This window comes from Rhinoderma darwinii, chromosome 2 (genome assembly GCF_050947455.1).
Source record: "Rhinoderma darwinii isolate aRhiDar2 chromosome 2, aRhiDar2.hap1, whole genome shotgun sequence".
NCBI lineage: Eukaryota > Metazoa > Chordata > Amphibia > Anura > Rhinodermatidae > Rhinoderma > Rhinoderma darwinii.
In genome coordinates, this window is record NC_134688.1 from 95,259,443 (window position 1) to 95,279,213 (window position 19,771).

General features: G+C 40.7%; 1 protein-coding gene across 1 annotated transcript in view; it reads right to left on the reverse strand.

Moving 5' to 3' along the window:
* The window catches only part of SLC4A8 (solute carrier family 4 member 8), a 176,449-nt gene that overhangs the window by 90,114 nt on the left and 66,564 nt on the right, over window positions 1-19,771 (reverse strand). Inside the window, exon 2 of the mRNA XM_075851933.1 lies at window positions 5,125-5,206. Coding sequence (XP_075708048.1) covers window positions 5,125-5,206 — 82 coding nt within the window. The remainder of the gene's footprint in view (window positions 1-5,124; window positions 5,207-19,771) is intronic.

The following is a 19,771-nucleotide window of genomic DNA, read 5'->3' on the forward strand; positions in this document are numbered from 1 at the left end:
GTTAGATGGAATTTTGGCCCACTCCTCTTTGCAGATCATCTGTAAATTATTAAGATTTCGAGGCTGTCGCTTGGCAACTCAGATCTTCAGCTCCATCCATAAGTTTTCGATGGGATTTTTTTGTTCTAGAAAATTATCTAACCCTTTTTTAAAGCCATCTACTGTCCCTGCTGTGACCAGCTCCTGCGGTAGGCTATTCCATAAATTCACCGTTCTCACAGTAAGGCAGGCTTGTCGCCTCTGCAGGTTGAACCTTTCTTTTTCCAGACGGAGGGAGTGCCCCCTTGTTTTTTGAGGGGGTATTACATGGAACAGGATTTCATCGTATTTTTGTATGTGCCATTAATATATTTATACAAGTTAGTCAGGTAAGCTCTTTCAATTACTACCGTGATAAGAAAACTGTGAAATGCATTTTTAATAATGTTTTAACCTTCAATAAGACAATAGATCTAAAAGCTCAGGGTATTTCTCGCTGTGCACTTAAATAGAAAAACACTGCAGAGTGCGGAAATACCAATAACATTTAATATGCCGTCCCAAACGGTCGAGGAAATGTGAAATAAAATCTCTAAGCAATAAAATGCTTTCTGGAAGCACCGGGCTGCAGGAAATGACCCAATGTTCATATTGCCGCAGCTTTTCTTCTGCGTAGGGTCTTAAAATAGTCGGAGCTGAAGAATAATGATCCGTCAGTAGAACTCCGATAAAAATGTGTCATTGAAAGTCTAAAGCCATCAAAAAATATATTCTCCCGCTACCACTTAGTCCTCATCTCCTGGATATTATTGGATATATGAAAATGTTTACGTAATAGGCCACTCTTTCCAGGAGAAGCAGTTATTAGAGACAGGTCTATACACAGTCAATTCAATAGCTTAGAGAGTTAGAAAGTAGCCCATTAACGCTTTGACTAGTTATAAAAGACGAGCAGTACATTAATACCAGACCTACAGTAAGAACATGAAAGGGATCAAATTTGGGGCGTACAAGTGCATACATATATGTTACATATAGTAATATTACTTGTGGGAGCCCCTGAATAACTACCAATTAGCTGTTAAAGCATCTGCTATGGGGCCCAACAGCAAAGGGGGCCCATATTCATGCAGAGCTGAGGATGAAGAGGAAGAGTAGAAGGGATGATGGGAAACGGAATTCAGATCACTGTAAATCCAGCTTCTAAAACCCGGCAATCCACTGTTATCGAATCAGCCGCCACCGGAGAAATGTCGTGATGTGATTAATAAGTGAAAGTTCCATTTTCCCTCCTAACAGATCCTGACACACGGTTATAACCATTAACATCTTAACTTGCTCACCGCAATATACAAAATGGGGTGTGATAACCCTGCCACGATAATTGGGGACCCCAGCTGAATGTTACTAAGCTTTGACATAGAAAGGCAGCACAATCTAAAAATATAAGACGCTTTCTGCAGCTATGCATTATTTATTGTGGGCAAATTGCTTGGCATAGTGTCAGGCTGTGTTGCCATAGAAACATAAGTAAACAATGAAAATTACAACAATGGCACGCTGACTTTCTGAAAGGTCTACTTTTTTAGGTCCTAGCGTGTAATATAAGAAGTCAGAGAAAAATATTAAAAACATTCACACTTCCTAAAATGCTTCTATGTAAATGTGTTCATCAAATAATGGCTGCTCAAGTTTGCAAAAAATATTCTAAATATTTATATTAATCTGAAATTGTTAAATTAAAGAAATCATTTCCAGACTAGTTGGTTTTTAAACCGTACAGAACCAGAATCTATAAAAGGATGTAAACCCATCTGAATCTTATATGTGGTCATGAATGTTCAATTTCATGTTATTTCACTTCTTAGAGCAGAAGTTTGTTCTCCTGAGCTGCTTTTCCTACTGTAAGGCCTTGTTCTTCCTAAAAAGTTAAGTGCAGTTTTTTTTGGCTATATTGCATTGAAACTGCAGGTGAAATTAAGTATTACACAGGTTATAAATAACAGTTCCCGTTGAAAACAATGGACTGTCCCAGTCATGCACAGACTTGCCGAGTCTTCCAGAGTTAGGGTATGTTCACACGTTTCCGACGGAATCAATAGCGGAGTCGACTACGCTATTGATTCCGTCGGAAAACCGGAAACCAGCCGGAATGGTGACGAACGGAAACCATTAGCGATGTTTCCGTCACCATTGAGATCAATGGTGACTGAAACGGAAGCTGTGCTGTCACTTTTACTTTTCGTTGCGGGGTACACCCGACGGAACCCTCCGACGGAACCCCGGAACAGAAACGAACGGTGATGTGAACAGGCCCTAAGTTCACAGAGGAGAACTGGACTGGATACAATTGTAGAAAACAGTCATCTAAGATAATAATGATCAAAAAAATAAACACAGAAGTATATAGCCTTAAAATCACTTGTTGTCATCCTAGTTAATTATCCTAAATTAACATGAATAGCTCTAATGATGTGAAAAGGAGGAACAAAAAATATGTTTTGGCTGGATTCACCCACAGTGTTTTTGACAGGTTTTTGTTGTGTGTTTCCTCGCGGTTTGGTGAAAAAAAAACAAAAACAAAAAAAACAGCGGCCAGATGTTCCCTATGAGTCATGGAAATCTATCTAAACTAATGCAAGCAAAAAGTAATGTTGCCCATAGCAACCGGTCAGATTTCAGATCTAATCTTTCAGAGACGGTTTTGAAAATTAAAGTAACATTTAGAATTATGGGATAGACCCCAGGTTTAGACAACAAAAAATAAGAAAAATATTTTTATAATAATTAAGAGGATTAATTAAGAGGATTATCCCATTAGGACAACCCTAATCCATATGCCCTATTATGGCATATGGACATGATAAGGGGGGGCCCTCCATGTGCCAGAACAGAGAGTCACTCTGTAAGAACGTCTCCCACGCTGGCGGACCAAGCATTGTTTTACTTGCTAAAAAGTGTGTCTCATAAAATTGAGTAATCGTATTGGCTGCTATAAAGGCAACTAATCTAAATTTCCTCTGCACCAGTTTGGATATATCTCCCTCAAATGCATTTTTTCCTTGCAGTGCATTTTTTGAGAGTTCTTGGCCAGTTAGAGCTTTTCCCAAATTGTAATATGGTCTTAACGTGGTGTTTTGTTTTTTTTTGTTCACATATAGTGTCCCATTCAGCCAAAACGGTATCAAAAACCAGTTTCAGTTGGGAATAGTCTTTTATTATCACATTGATTAGTCTGAGTTTGCGTTTACACACACAGATTTTTTGCTAGGATAGAAAAATACAATCTTATTTCCTTCATTCTATCATAAAAACTCTCTTTGGATGATAATTAGTATCAGATTTACATCTCAGGAGCCTGGACGCCTGGTGCCTTGGACTCCTCCTATCAAATAGGTCACAACTTGGCTTTTCTAAAAAATAAAGCAGGACATTGCGGTCGGCTTCTCAAAAACAGCTAGCGCCCTCTACAGCCTTCCACTTCTCGTCCTCCTCGCACCCCTACAGCACTGCCTAATGTACATATAATATCCAGAATTTACATATAAATATACACTGTCCAGTGTCTTCATGTGTAATTTTCGCCTTCAACGGGTGCCCTTATCCCAGTGCAGGCTATAGGCACAGGCCTACTGTGCCTACAGGTAAATACAGTCATCATGATTATTGTAAGCGTATGAGATTTAATAGATAGATTCCCATGTTCTATAAAGCAGTGAAATGAACACTACTCTTGCAGTTAGTATGAATTCTATTTTCTAGTAACTGTGAGGGCACTTAACCCCTTCCCGACATCCGCCGTATATATACGGCGCACGCCGGGTGGGGGAATATGGAGCGGGCTCACGGGATGAGTCGGCTCCATAGAGCGAGTGTGTCGGCTGTGTGTTACAGCCGACACTTCCTTGTTTAACCCGTTAAATGCAGCGTTCAATAGGGATCGCGGCATTTAAATGACTAAAAACAGGGGGGCGACCCTCTGTAACGTCTCAACGGCCCCCCCGCGGCGAGATCGGGGGGAGCCGTTGGTTCACACGGCTGCCTGGGGGTCTGACGAAGTCCCCCAGGTCCGCCATCTTGGTGCTCCTATGAAGCTCTGCCTCCGGCAGGGCTTCATAGGAGACTGTCAGAATCACGATATACTGCATTACATTAGTATTGCAGTATATCGTGCAAGCGATCTAACGATCGCTGGTTGAAGTCCCCTAGGGGCACTAATAAAAAATGTAAAAATGAGTTAAATAACGTTTTTTTTTTGTGTAAAAAAAAATATATATATTAAAAGTTCAAAAAACCCCCCTTTTCCCATTTTCCCCCTAGAGCATAGTAAAAAATGAAATAAATAAACATAATTGATATCGCCGCGTCCGTAAAAGTCAATATATCTTTATTTAACTCGCACGGTGAACGCCGTAAAAAAAAAAATTGTAAACGCCAGAATCTCTATTTTTTGGTCACCTAATCTCCCACAAAAAATGAAATAAAAAGTGAGAAAACAGTCACATTTACACCAAAATGGTATTATTAAAAACTACAGCTTATCCCGCAAAAAATAAGCCCATATACCACTTAATCGACGGAAAAGTAAAAGACGTTACGGCTCTCTGAATTTGGCGAAACAAAATACAATTTCTTTCTTACACTTCGGTTTTTACTTGTAAAAGTAGTAAAATATAGAAAAACCTACACATATTTGGTATTGGCGTAATCGTATTGACCCATAGAATAAAATGAATATGTTGTTTTAATTGTACAGTGAATTCCGTAAAAATGGCGCGCAAAAAACCATGGCGGAACCGCAGTTTTTTTCATTTTCTACCCCACAAATAATTTTTTCCCCGTTTACTAGTACATTATACGGCAAAATAAATGGTGCTACGAAAAACTACAACTTGTCCCGCAAAAATCAAGCCCTCATAGTACTATATCGACGGAAAAATAAAGGCGTTATGGCCTTTGGAAGGTGGGGAGGGAAAAACGAAAATGAAAATCTGAAAAAGGGCTGCGGCGTGAAAGGGTTAAAAGAAACGGGTCTCAAAGGTCTTGAAATGTAAATCTGCTGTACACCGTAAGATGCTATTTGCAGAATACACTTTACTACAACATTCTGATCCTGAAGTCATATGTTCGTGCATTCAATCTTACCTTCAAGCTCTTCTTTTTCATAATGAATATTAAGGACAGAACTGGTTCCACCTTGGTCTACAACAGCCTCTTCATCAGATCTCTGTGGAACAATACAATAAAAAGTGTCACAATAATAGACAATATAGCAATGTATGAATAAATGTAGAACAATCATTGGTGTCTTTGTTCATAATCGTTTTAATCTAAGTGGTTACATAAACTGTACTGAAATTATTTCTACAGGCATAGCTTTGTTAAAACACCAAAATGTGCACATTCATTATAGAATGTATCAAGGATGGTGGGATACAAAAAAGCAAAGTCGAAACCAGTCACTACCTGTCTGGACGCAACAGACCTGCCGTCAAAGATGTATTGGACAATGGCAGGGTCTCCTCCAGTTCATCTATGAAGGCAGGTCTGCCATCAGGAGCATGGCAGCAACTTAAAGTCGTCGTGGGGCTGGGCAATGAATTTAAAAAAAAAAAACGTAATCTTGCGCATTTCTTTTTTTTCAGTTATTTTTCCCGGTTTAAACTGTATCTGCATCTTCAGGACGCAGATACAGTTGAATCCAATTGTAGAGCAGGGGGCCGTAAGGTCCCTGCTCCACCATTCATTATGTATCGTCGGACGCAAGGCAGTGATGTCATCGCGCTGGTCTGCGTCAAGCCGCACAGACCAGAGGAAACTGTTAAGAGGGTATGTATGTATATTATTATTGTGTGGAGGGCAGCTATGTGGGGCATTATACTGTGTGGGGGCAGCTATGGAGGGAATTATACCGTGTGGAGGGCACTATGGGGGCAATATACTGTGGGGGGGGCTGGTGTGAGGGGGGTATATTATATGCAGTAGTATACAGCAGGCTCAGGGGATAAATATTAATTCAATGGCAAAGTATGCAAATATAGGGTGTGGCATGCAAAAAGGGGTGTGGCTTAAATAATTGTTCATTAATCGTAATTGAGTTTACATGTTTAATTAATCGTGATTTTGATTTAGGTCATAAAATCGCCTGGCCTCAAGTCGTGTGCACAGTAGTGCCGATTAGAAGGCCGAGCAGAAAGATCATACTGCGCATGCGCCTAGTAAAGAGCAAGGACACTCGTGCGCGTTACATAGTTACATAGTTAGTATGGTTGAAAAAAGACATGTCCATAAAGTTCAACCAAAAGATGGGAAAGGGGAAGGTAAAAATTTCTACACATAGGAGCTAATATTTTTTTTGTTCTAGGAAATTATCTAAGCCTTTTTAAAAGCCACCTACTGTCCCTGCTGTGACCAGCTCCTGCGGTGACTATTCCATAGATAGATTCACAGTTCTCACAGTAAAGAAGGCTTGTCGTCTCAGCAGATTGAACCTTTTTTTCTCCAGACGGAGGGAGTGCCCCCTTGTTTTTTGAGGGGGTTTTACATGGAACAGAATTTCACCATATTTTTTGTATGTGCCAATAATATATTTATATAAGTTAATCATGTCCCCCCTTAGTCGTCTTTTTTCAAGGCTAAACAGGTTTAATTATTTTAATCTTTCCTCATAACTTACATTCTCCATGCCCCTTATTAGCTTCGTTGCTCTTCTTTGTATTTTTTCCAACTCCAGGGCATCCTTTCTATGAACTGGAGCCCAGAACTGAACTGCATATTCTAGATGAGGCCTCACTAATGCTTTGTAAAGTGGTAATATTACTGTCCCGCGAGTCCATGCCTCTTTTAATACACGACAATATCTTTCTGGCCTTTGAAGCAGCTGATTGACACTGCATGCTGTTATTTAGTTTATGATTTACATGTACACCCAGATCCTTCTCAACAAGTGAATCCGCCAGTGTAGCTCCCCCTAGGACATATGATGCATGCAGATCGTTGGTACCCAGATGCATAACTTTATCTACATTAAACTTCATTTGCCAACTGGATGCCCAAACACTTAGTGTGTTTAAATCCGCTTGCAATTCACAAACATCTTCCATAGACTGAACTATATTACATAGCTTGGGGTCATCTGCAAAAATAGAAAGTGTGCTATTAATCTTATCCTCTATATCATTAATAAATAAGTTGAATAATAGTGGTCCCAGCACTGAACCCTGGGGTACACCACTTATAACCGGGGACCATTCAGAGTAGGAATCATTGACCGCAACTCTCTGGATACGGTCCTTGAGCCAAATCTCAATCCAATTACAAACTATACTATCTAAACGTATAGTCCTTAATTTACCCATTAGACGTCTATGAGGGACAGTGTCAAATGCCTTTGCAAAGTCCAAAAACACTATATCCACAGCGGCCCCTCTGTCTAGGCTTCTGCTCACCTCTTCATAAAAAAAAAAACTTCTGTCCTTAGTAAAACCGTGCTGGCTGTTACTTGTAATACTATTTTTTTTGTCACATAATCCTGTATATAGTCCCTCAATAGCCCCTCAAACATTTTCCCCACATGGATGTTAAGCTTACTGGTCTATAATGACCCGGGGAAGACCTAGAGCTCTTTTTGAAAATAGGCACCACATTTCCCCTGCGCCAGTCCCTTGGCACTATACCAGTCACTACAGAATCTCTACATAGTATGAAGAGGGGGACTGAAATAACTGAACTAAGCTCTTTAAGAACTCTAGTGTGTAACCCATCTGGTCCCAGGGCCTTTTGCACATTTATTTTATTTAATTTAGCTTGGACCATATGTACATTCATCCAATTCAGTATATCAACTGATATATTAACAGCACTGGAACCGGCTATATTAGCCACTCTTTCTTCTGTTGTATATACAGAGCAAAAGAACCCATTTAGTAACCCTGCCTTCTCTTGATCCCCTGTGACCAACTCCCCATTACCACGATCTAAGGTTCCTTCCTACATGTTCAGACCTTGGATTTTTTGCATTTATATACTTGAAGAATTTTTGGGGATTTGTTTTACTATCCTTGGCCACCTGCCTTTCATTTTGTATTTTTTACTAATTTTATTACATTTTTACAGATTTTATTAAGCTCTTTATAATTTAAAAAGGCTACAGCTGTACCCTCAGATTTGTATTTTTCAAATGGTTTAATTTTAGTCGTTACCTATAGGAATACATTTTGCACTATAATTACCCAAAGTAGATTTTAAAATGTCCCATTTATCATTTGTACCATTATTTGACATCAGTTGTTCCCAGTCTATATCCTGAATTGCAGGCCTCATCCTGGGGAAATTGGCCTTCTTAAAATTAAGTGTTTTTTCCTTCCCAGCCTGTGTTTGTTTTTTACAGTATAGGTAAAATGTAACTATATTGTGATCACGGTTACCATGGGTTTCACAAACATTGACATTCCCAACAAGCTCTGCATTATTAGAAATTACCAGATCCAACAGATCTTCACCTCTAGTCGGGTCTTCCACAAACTGGCCCATAAAATTATCCTGCAACAGGTTGAGGAAATGTCTCCCCTTTGAAGTTGAAGCCGAACCATGACACCAATTAATATCCCTGTAATTAAAATCTCCCATTATCACTACAGTACCAGCCTGTGCAGCCCGCTCCATCTGTTTATATAGCTGACCTTCCATCTCCTCAGTTATATTGGGGGGTCTATAGATTACACCAAAAGTAATTTTTTCAGTGTTTACCTCTTTTTGCAATTCCACCCACAAGGTTTCAACCTCCTCACAATCTTCACCCACTGTTGTCTCTTTCACACTCACCTTCATATCACTTCTCACATACATCACCGCCTTCATGTCACTTCTCAAATACAGACATACATCACCGCCTTCATATCACTTCTCACATACATACAGACATACACCACCGCCTTCCTATCACTTCTCACATACAGACATGCACCACCGCCTTTCTTATTTGTCCTGTCTTTCCGAAACAGTGTAAAACCCTGTAGATTTACAGCCCAGTCATGTGAAGAGTCCGGCCATGTTTCAGCAACACCAACTATATCTATATTTTCTTCCAGTATCAAGGACTCTAGCTCCCCCATTTTACTTGCTAGACTTCTGCCATTTATGAACATACACTTTAACTTGCCTTTCAGTTTTTCACTTTCAGTATCAGAAATGTGATTATTTGACATTTGGGCATTTTCATTTTCATTGCTGTTTTGTAACAAAAGGAACTCCTTATCCTGTTGCCTAGTCCTCTCCCCACCGTCTGTTTCTCCCCCCACCAATATAGTATGACCCCTCTCTAACCTGACTACCCCTTTATTTTCTACATTGACCTCCCTCCTCAGCCCTAGTTTAAATACTCCACCACCCCAGCTAGAATTCTCTCCCCCAGCACAGCGGACCCCCTTCCATTTAGGTGCAAATCATCTGCAGAATACAGTTTGTACCCCAATGAAAAGTCAGCTCAGTGCTCTAGGAACCCAAAGCCTTCTCCTCTATACCAAGACTTCAGCCATTCATTTAACTCCCTGAGCTCCCGCTGTCTTTCCTGTGATGCGCATGGCACAGGCAGTATTCCTGAGAATACAACCTTGGAGGTCCTTCCCCTCAGCTTATAGCCTAGTTCTTTAAAAATTATTCAGTACGGGACCAGGCATGAACGCACCGATTACGCTGCCTGGCCCCTATCAATGCAAGAAGGGAGAGAGGGGGGGGGGGTTGAACTGGGGAGCGACGTAAGAGAATTTAGGTGCAGCGGTGACGGCCTAGTTTCCCTTAAATGCTCATTAGCATAAACTTTATAAAAAGTATTTCTCTACAAAAGGACAAAGGAGGAAGTAAGCAGAAAATGAAAATAAACGCTAGAAACAGTTAGTCTCCTCTACAACACCTTGTTACTAGTTTAATACGGACATTCTGGTCACAGACTCCCTTTAAAGAGGCTCTGTCACCATATTATAAGTGGCCTATATTGTACATGATGTGATCGGCGCGGTAATGTAGATTACAGCAGTGTTTTTTATTTAGAAAAATGATCATTTTTGACGGAGTTATGACCTATATTAGCTTTACGCTAATGAGTTTCTCAATGGACAACAGGGCGTGTTTTACTTTTTGGCCAAGTGGGCGCTGTGGAGAGAAGTGTATGACGCTGACCAATCAGCGTCATACACTTCTCTCCATTCATTTACACTGCAAATAGCAATATCGTTATGTGCAGTCACATAAAACACACTATAATGCTACTCATGTGTCATGACAATCAATATACATTTCCTCCAGCCAGGACGTGATGTGTATTCATTCTCCTGACCACTTCTGTAGCGTCTCCGTGAGTTACAGCATAGCAGGCGTAGTCTCGCGAGATTACGCTGTAAGCTGTCATTCACAGCGAGATCTCCATGTGTTGTGCTGTAATGTATGCCCTAACAACACGTAATAAGTTCAGACAGCCCTGGGGTCCTTCAATGGACCCTGGGCTACCTGACCATACAAGTTGTGGGCTTTGATCTCGTCACAGTTATCTCCTGTGAGACTGGTTATCCACAGCACTCACTTGATCGGAATACAACTTTTTTGCTACAGTTATCTCCTGTGACGCGATCAAAGTGCAGTCCCCTCTCCTTGAACGCCGCGATTAGCTTTCATCGCGGTATTCAAAGGATTAACGGCGGAGAGAAGATGTTTCTCTTCTCTCCGCTGTCAGAGCGGGGCCGTGGCTGTGTATTACAGCCGTTGCCCCATTCTCGATCGCGCACACAGACGGCTGTCACACAGGACGAGAATGCTCGTCCTAATGCGCCAAGTACCCACCGCTCAGGACGAGCATTCTCGTCCTGTGTCGGCAACCAGTTAATGTAGATATCCCTTCAAAATTTGTGAAACATAACAAGACAAGATCTTTTCTGTTGGTGGTCAGCTCGGACCTTTACTTGACCGTAGATCCAGATATGCGGACCTTTACTAAAACTAGTTGAGTACCCATAGTCTACAGTGACAACACTCTGCTCCAATATAACAGAATAAGGTAGTGGTGTACCCACAATAGAGGCAGACATGTCACTGGTATAGTGCCCAGAACTAACTGCTCCTGCAGTTTCCCTTCCTGAATTTTTTTTTAATCTACCCGAAGCCGCCACTAGGAGGAGTTTACTGCATACAGATTTATACAGGAGTGCAATGGGAGCAGTACAAATTGACATAGATTATAGATATATTTATTGTGAAACACAAAAAGAAGGTAAACAAGATAATATAATCTTACTGAGCCAGTCTGCTACATTTTGATCTAGAATTGTCCAATTATCTGAATATTTAAGGGTTATATCATCAAAGTCAACAGTGGGAATAACTTTAAAAGTTATCTAGATAGACTGGAGACCTGATAAGAAACTCTGCATACAGTAAGTTGCAAGTTTTTTTCTTTTGGGGCATTTGGTTGTTGGGGCCATAGCTTTTTTTCCAAATCAAAGAAATGTCTTAAGTGCATTCCCTTGCATGACGCTATGGCACCAACATAAAATGTCTTTCAATGCCCTGCACATATTATATCATGATGTGTAGAATACAGTCAATGCGTTCTGAAGTGAAGTGATGTCATGGTGGTCGCAGCTTGATCAGGGTTTGGTAAATAAGCCTCTGTGGCACTTATTTGAGAATTTAAGTGGCAAAAAAGTATAATACAGGGAGAACGCATAATCCAGAGACTAACCAACTAAACTAACCATGCATACTCCAAGACGAGTAATTCATCTCATAGTTTGTATGTAGCAGAGATAGATCATGTGGCTGTTATGTGGCTCCTGGAGAGAGGGGACCCATTCCAGATTGGTCTCTTGCCCCTTCTTAATGGATGGTGACAAACTGCACAATTGTTCTTAATTTGGCCACGGAGGTCACCGTGAAGTGGCAAGTGGGCTTATATAGTTTGATCAAACTGTAAAGTAAGAACCTAAGGAAAGGTGAGCTATTTCCATCTGTTCACTTTTTTTGTAAGGTTGTGTGGTGGTCTTTGTTGCTGCAGTGATGTATCTGTGGGGGGACGTGGTCCAGAGGCAAAGGTGGCTTAGACTGGCAGCATGGGTGAGGCTGGTCTCCTGGGTTGCTCCCTCTATGTGTACTATGTTGCAGCGGCATTGGTTGCCATTCGATACTGCACTTGATCGAGTAGGAACCCACTTAAAAGAGGTCGTCGTGAAGTGGCAAGTGGGCTTATACAGTTTGATCAAAGTGTAAATCAAGAACCTCATGTTCTTACATTTTATAATTCTGCTGAGCCGCAATAGATCAAGAATAGAAAAGTGGATGTCTGGTCCAGGATTTGTTCCCTCCCTTTGTGAACAAACTGCTCATGGATTCTGCAATGTTCGTAAACAATGTGGAAGAAAATGTGCACCATAAAAATAGGATGGGGCACTTGGGTCTTTTTTCCAGATAGTATATTAGTGTGGAGGTGTCAAGCAGTTCCTGAAAGGGACCACATTTTGATCTTTGCCCAGGAGCCCTTGGTCCTCTATGTACACCACTGTGTCATACTATTCTACTCATGTAGTTTAAATACAATAATGATAAGATCTGCCCCCATTAGAAGCCATCAAATTTGCAACCAATACAGTGTTTAATCTACTCTATTCTTTCCCTAATTAAAGGGAGTTACATAATAACCTTGTTTAGCAGAGTATGAAGTCTCATTATTGTTAATCTCTGCAGCCCAGATAAAACATTCTAAGCTACAATTCACACTAATGAGACTGTGGCTTTCAAAGCCAAAAACAGAAAATAATGGCAGGAGAGGATCTACAATCATTGGCCGGAGGATAAAAAGCCCTGTGTCCACTTAGGGTATGTGCACACACACTAATTACGTCCGTAATTGACGGACGTATTTCGGCCGCAAGTCCCGGACCGAACACAGTGCAAGGAGCCGGGCTCCTAGCATCATACTTATGTACGACGCTAGGAGTCCCTGCCTTGCTGCAGGACAACTGTCCCGTAGTATAATCATGTTTACAGTACGGGACAGTTGTCCTGCAGCGAGGCAGGGACTCCTAGCGTCGTACATAAGTATGATGCTAGGAGCCCGGCTCATTGCACTGTGTTCCGTCCGGGACTTGCGGCCGAAATACGTCCGTCAATTACGGACGTAATTAGTGTGTGTGCACATACCCTTACTGTTCTGAAGATATTTTCATACTGAGATCTGCGATGGTTTAATACAGTAAATCAAACATTTTGGCCTGAACCAGCAACATGGAGGCAGAATAGAAATACTACTTATTTACTCAATATAGGGACTGGCAAAACGTATACAGTTGGCAACATTTATGCCACATTTTATGGAACGCACCAGCCAATTGATTTCAATCGGTGTCATGGTAAAATAGGCCATGATATAATTTTCCCTGTGGTGGCGCTGCAGGGAAACTGAACACTTTCTATCATGTTTCCATTCAAATTACAGCTGATCGCTGGGGGTTCAAGCACTGGGACTATCGGTGATCAACTTATTTTCAATAGGTTCTTCTAACAAAAGTGTACTGTCCAAAGCAGAACACCCCTCATAAATTATTGGTTTTCATCTAGCTTTCCATGAAACATATATAGGGAAAAAAAATGTCTGATGTTAAGGATCTGCCAGGCACAGCTTCTGTGTATACGCCCATAGGTAATCAGTCTGCACCTGCTTCTATGTCTGTGAGACTGACTCCATCTTCCACCACTCAGGATGGCAGGCTTAGGAGTGGGAGAGCCTATCACAGCCTGGCCAGACGGAGCTAGCTCCCGCCCTCTGTCTATTTATACCTGCCTTTCCTGTTCCTCCTTGCTTGTGATTCTTCTCTGTTGGTTTCCTGGCCCTGCTGCAGCTTCTTGATCTATTTGACCTTGCTTCGTATTGACCCTGGCTTACTGACTACTCTTCTGCTCTGCGTTTGGTACCTCGTACACTCCTGGTTTGACTCGGCTTGTTCACTACTCTCCTGCTCTGCGTTTGGCACCTCGTACTCTCCTGGTTTGACTCGGCTCGTTTACTACTCTTGTTGCTCACGGTGTTGCCGTGGGCAACTTCCCCGTTTCCCTTTGTTCTGTGTTTCCTTGTCTGGTTGTCTGTCGTGCACTTACTGAGTGTAGGGACCGTCGCCCAGTTGTACCCCGTCGCCTAGGGCAGGTCGTTGCAAGTAGGCAGGGACTGAGTGGCGGGTAGATTAGGGCTCACTTGTCTGTTTCCCTATCCTTGTCATTACATCTGAATAGATTTTAACAGTTTAAAGAGAAGAGGATAAAGAAAAGGACAACTGAAATTATTTTTATTTAGATCTGTTTCTTACAATAAAATGAATGGAAACAGGAGAAGTCTCCATTCCAGTGAATCAAGGTGTATAAATGACTGTTACATGAATGCTTCCACCTTTACCTATGTATTAATCTAAAAAGACACAATGATGGAAGAGAAAGACAGTGTATATCCCTTGCTTGATGGACGACATGAATCTCTCCATAGTCTCCAAAATGACCAGAGGTTTGGCATGAAGTTCCTGGGCCCCGATGATAAATCTGTAATAGGGCCCCAAACGTTTGCAATTTATAGTACTGTATCCTCTTATATGGCAAAAAGAGCATTAAGTCACCTCCGGCGTGACTGCAACCATTGCAACCCACATACTTAAGCCAATAAAAATGCACACCGTGATGTCACTGCACAGGAAAAATCATTGCAGTTGTGTCACAGAACATGGATAATGCACACAATTATATCCCACCACAGAGATCACAAAAACATTATATTACAGTACAAGGATAATACATTTCAAATCATGTGAATAGACAGAGAACGTAAACGGTGATATCCTCTTCACAAGTTTCTGTTGGGCTGCTCCCCCTGCAGGTGAGGTGTTGCGGCTGCATTGGTTGCCATGTGGTACTGAGTAGGGACCCACTAAAAAAAGGTCACAGTTAAGTGACAAGTGGGCTTATAAAGTTTGATCAGAATGTTTACTAAGAACCTAAAGTTCATTTTTTTATATTTTTGCTTAGCAGCTACAGATCACTGTAGAAATTGTATGTACACTACACACCAAGTCTCTTTATTGAAATCTTTTGTTGGTAGATAATAAATATAGTGATACCACAGATAAAGGCTAAAAACCACCGTAACGTCACCGCACAGTAATAATAAACACAGCATCATAATAAAAGGGATAATGCACACAGTGATGTCACAGTACACAGATCATATACACTACATAGAAGAACTCCGTTCTGGCTCAGAGCAGGGGACACCCATATGCCCTGATGTGATATATGGCCAGTGGTTCTGGTCACGAGACAACTCATTTAAAAAGTTGTACTTGTAGTTTAACCCCTTAATGACCAGCCTATTTTAGACGTTCATGACCAAGCCATTTTTTACGTTTTTCCATCGTCTCATTCAAAGAGACTTTTATTTTTGCGTCGACATAGCTGTATAAGGTCTTGTTTTTTGCGGGACAAGTTGTAATTTTTAATAGCACCTTTTTGGGGTACATAGAATTTATTGATTAACTTTTATTAACTTTTTTTTGTGGTGGGAATAGAAAAAAAAACACAATTTCGCCACACTTTTCTGCGTCATAAATTTACGCCGTTTACCGTGTGGTATAAATAACACAATAACTTTATTCAGCGGGTTGTTGCGATTGCAACGATACCAAATTTGTATAGTTTTTGTATGTTTTACTACTTTTACACAGTGAAAACACTTTTTTTTTTCAAAATTATTTGTTTTTGTGTCTCCATATTTGAAGAGCCGTAACGGTTTTATTTTTTCGCCGATGCAATTGTAGGAGGGCTTCTTTTTGCGGGACGACTTGTAGTTTTTATTGATACCATATTGGAGTAGATGCGACTTTTTGATCACTTTTTATCACATTTTTTTAAGGCTTGATTCAAAGAAAACAGCAATTTTTGCATGTTTTTTTATTTTATTTTTTACGACGTTCACCGTGCGGTTTAAATGATGTAATAAGTTTAAAGTTGGGGTCGTTACGGACGCGGCGATACCAAATATGTGTAACTTTTTTACTTTATTTTGTTTGTTAATAATAAAGCAGTTTGTAATGGGGAAAAAGTGGGTTTTTCATTTATTTTTTTTTCACTTTTTATTAAACTTTTTTTTTAAACTCTTTTACTAGTCCCACTAGGGGACATCACTATGCGATTATACGATCGCATTTATAATACACTGCAACACTTCTGTATTGCAGTGTATTATGCCTGTCCATGTAAAACGGACAGGCATCTGCTAGGTCATGCCTCCGGCATGACCTAGCAGGCATTCACGACAGGCAGACCTGGGTGCCTTTATTAGGCCCCCGGCTGCCATCGGTGAAACAGACACTCGGCGATCTTATCGCCGGGTGTCAGTGGGATGAGAGAGAGCTCCCTCCCTCTCTCCAAAACCACTCAGATGCGGTGCTTGCTACTCAGCACCGCATCTGAGGGGTTAAACGGGTGAGATCGATACTAATATTGATCTCAACCGGCAGAGCAGGGACGCCCACAGCCCTCAGCTACCTCTGGCAGCTGAGAGCAGGGAGATTTGACAGCTCCCTGCTCTGTTTACTTATTCCGATGCTGCGACGTAAAAAGTCTATGGCATCGGAATAAGGCCCGTTAGTGACCGACGTAAAAAACACTATGGGCCGGTCTCTAACGGGTTAAGACATTTTAGATTTTAGGTTGTTTACCAAAGTGTTTGTCTATATTCTCAGAAGTATAACTTTCCCAAGGGAATGTGGTGTAGCATGTGTATTTTTAATTCTGTTTGATGTCAGGCACAAGGAGTATCAGCTGCATCTAAATACATAATATTTTCAGTTAAGGGGTTGTCTAGTTTTTGCTGTACTTGTTTCATTCATTTATTTATAGAATAGGAAATCATACCGTTTTCTAATATACATGTATTAGCATTTCTGATAAAGTTACGGCTTTTGGGAGGTGGGGATGAAAAAAACAAAAGTGAAAATACAAAAAATGGCTGTAGCAGGAAGGGGTTAATAGAAAACTGTATGATTTCATATTCTATAAACAAATAAAAAAAAAATTAAAAGCAAAGAACCCCTTTAACCCCTAAGTATCCAATACACTTTTCTACTGCAGTCATCAAGCCGTCGCCTTTTCATGGTGCGGAGTCATAAGCCCGACACGGGTGTCTATTGCTGGATAGAGCAGGTGTCGAGCTGTCTTAAGTTACCTTCCTTTCTAGCCGTTTAACCCCTTAAATGTCACGGTCAATAGTGACCGAGGCATTAAAGTGGTTTTTAGAGGAAGAGCTCTTCCTCTCTCTCACCCCATCGGCACCCCCGCGACACGATCACAGGATGCTGATGTTTTCCATGGCAGTCGAAGGCCTAACAAAGGCGTATGTTTATTAAACTAGCAACAGGATACTATAGTGTAGGCTCACCAGGATGTAATGTTATTTCCCTTTTTCACGAGTGCCTCCTTTACAGAGAAAATCACTTAATTCAATATATGCAAATTAGCATTTCAGATCAATGAGGGTGTCACCGCTGCTCCAAAATGCTCGGTCTTCTTTCCCCAGTTCATCCCTTCCTCCCTTTCATTGATTGGGCCAGGCAGCGAAATAGCAAAGCTCACGCCTGACCGCCGTAGTCTCCTGAACGCGCGCACAGCTCAGTTTCATAATGCGCAGTACACCCTTGACGTTTCACAGGGATAAAATTGTACTTTCTGATGGTACTATTTAATATTATGTGTGATGTACTGGGAAGCAGGAAAAAAATTCAGAATGGAGTGGAATTGGGAAAAAAACAGCAATTCCACCATTTTCTTATCGGTTTTGTTTTTACGGTGTTCACTGTACGGTGAAAATGACACATTACCTTTATTCTGCGTGTCAGTACGATCACGGTGATACCAAATTTATATAGTTTCTGTTACATTTTAAAAAGTTTTGTTAACGTACCTTTGAAAAAACGTCAGTTTGAAAGAAACAAAAAAAACTTGTATCACCAGATTGTGACCCCCGTAACTTTGTAATATTTCTGTGTACAGAGCTGTGTAAGGCCTCTTTTTGTACATGGAAAGATGTTTTTTTTTAATATTTTAATTTTATTCATTTTGGGGAATGGCTGGCATTTCGATCACTTATTACATTTTTTGGGGGGGTTGCAGTGGCAAAAAAACTGTGATGTCATGGTTTCTCCATTCATTACTAGAAGACTCACATCAAGGCTGTGATAGTAATGAATAGCGAAACGGACTTCCTGTCCACACATGAGACGCTGTGGCAGTTGGAGAGTCCTATTGCTGGTCACACGACCCGGCGGAGGATCAGAAGGGAGTGGATAACTCACAAATACTGCCACCGGTAAGAAGATTACCTCCACTGAAATGGGTCAGAGAATAAAAAAACTTTGTGGGAGTGCTTCTCCCAGTATTTCTGGTGTTTGATGGAAAAATCCAATATGCCTTAATATTGAGAAGCTTTTTTCTCGCAATTTTCACCACTAGATGACTTACTAACTTTAGCTACGCAAGATGCCAATAAAAGGAAAACCCTGCACACTAGAATCATGTGAAAAGTGTCCTGGTTCCCATATTCCTCTCCTAAGTGTCACGGATCCCTCATAGACTTGAGTCCATGGAGGGATCCGTGAAAATAAAAGAAAGTAGGACATGTTCTATTGTTCAACGGACTCTTCACACGGTCCGTTAAAACAACGTCTGTGTGAACTGCCCCATTGAAATACATGCGTCCGTGTGACGGCCGTTGTTTAAAAGGCGGTCACATGGACGTATGCGACGTTCGTGTGAATGATCCCCAAGTGTAAGAATTGTTTGGTTACTCAGCAATGCGGTAAGCATATTGGAGGTCCGTTTTCCGGCAGAGAATCTGGTCTGCTGGCAAAAAGCAAAAAATCAGGTAGACTTCATAAACTGTCCTGTCTGACTTACATTACAAGTATTATAAAAAAAAAAAATTTTTGGTATATATGATCATAAATAGCCCGTCAACACAAACTAGTAAGTAAAAGTGGATTACCATTATAAACGGGAACCTCACTAAAAATAAACCAGTGTACTGGTATACAAACCATTGCTTTAAATAGAATTCAGCCTATAAATCCATTTATTTTCTCCTGATTCCACTTGTATTAACCTTTACTTCTGGATCATTTATAAATGGATGTGGTTGCGGCTGAAGAAAAGCAATGACTGCTTAAAGAGTGAAAAAAAAGTTGTACGAGGATGAACAAGATTATCAGTGCATTAAAATGCACATCATAATGCAATCACCGTATTACATGTGTCCTCGCGACGATATGCCGGAGGTCACATTATTCTGCACACTTATTTTTAGCTCAGCTATAGAGGGTGAAAATAGACTCTTAATAAAATGAAGAACTGCATCAGCCTTAGTCAATATTCTAAAATCCACAGGATCGAAATGTGTCATTTAAAAGGAGTCAATCACTGTAGAACAAACTAAAATCGCTCCTAATTCAACCAACAGCGCATGAAATCCTAATCTAGTGAGTAATATGGGAAATTGCTATTTTATTGAGAATTAAAATGGAATTATTGGGTAGTGAACCAAACTTTGATAAACGTTAGGCCACTTTTTGATCTAGTTTTGGCGTCCAAATACCGATACAAAATACCGACCAGAACACTGCCCTTACGGCCTTATGGGGCAGATTTAATAATCAAAATACGCCAGAATTCTGTCTTAAATGGAGTGCAAAAATCTTGCGTAAATTAAAAAACCAGT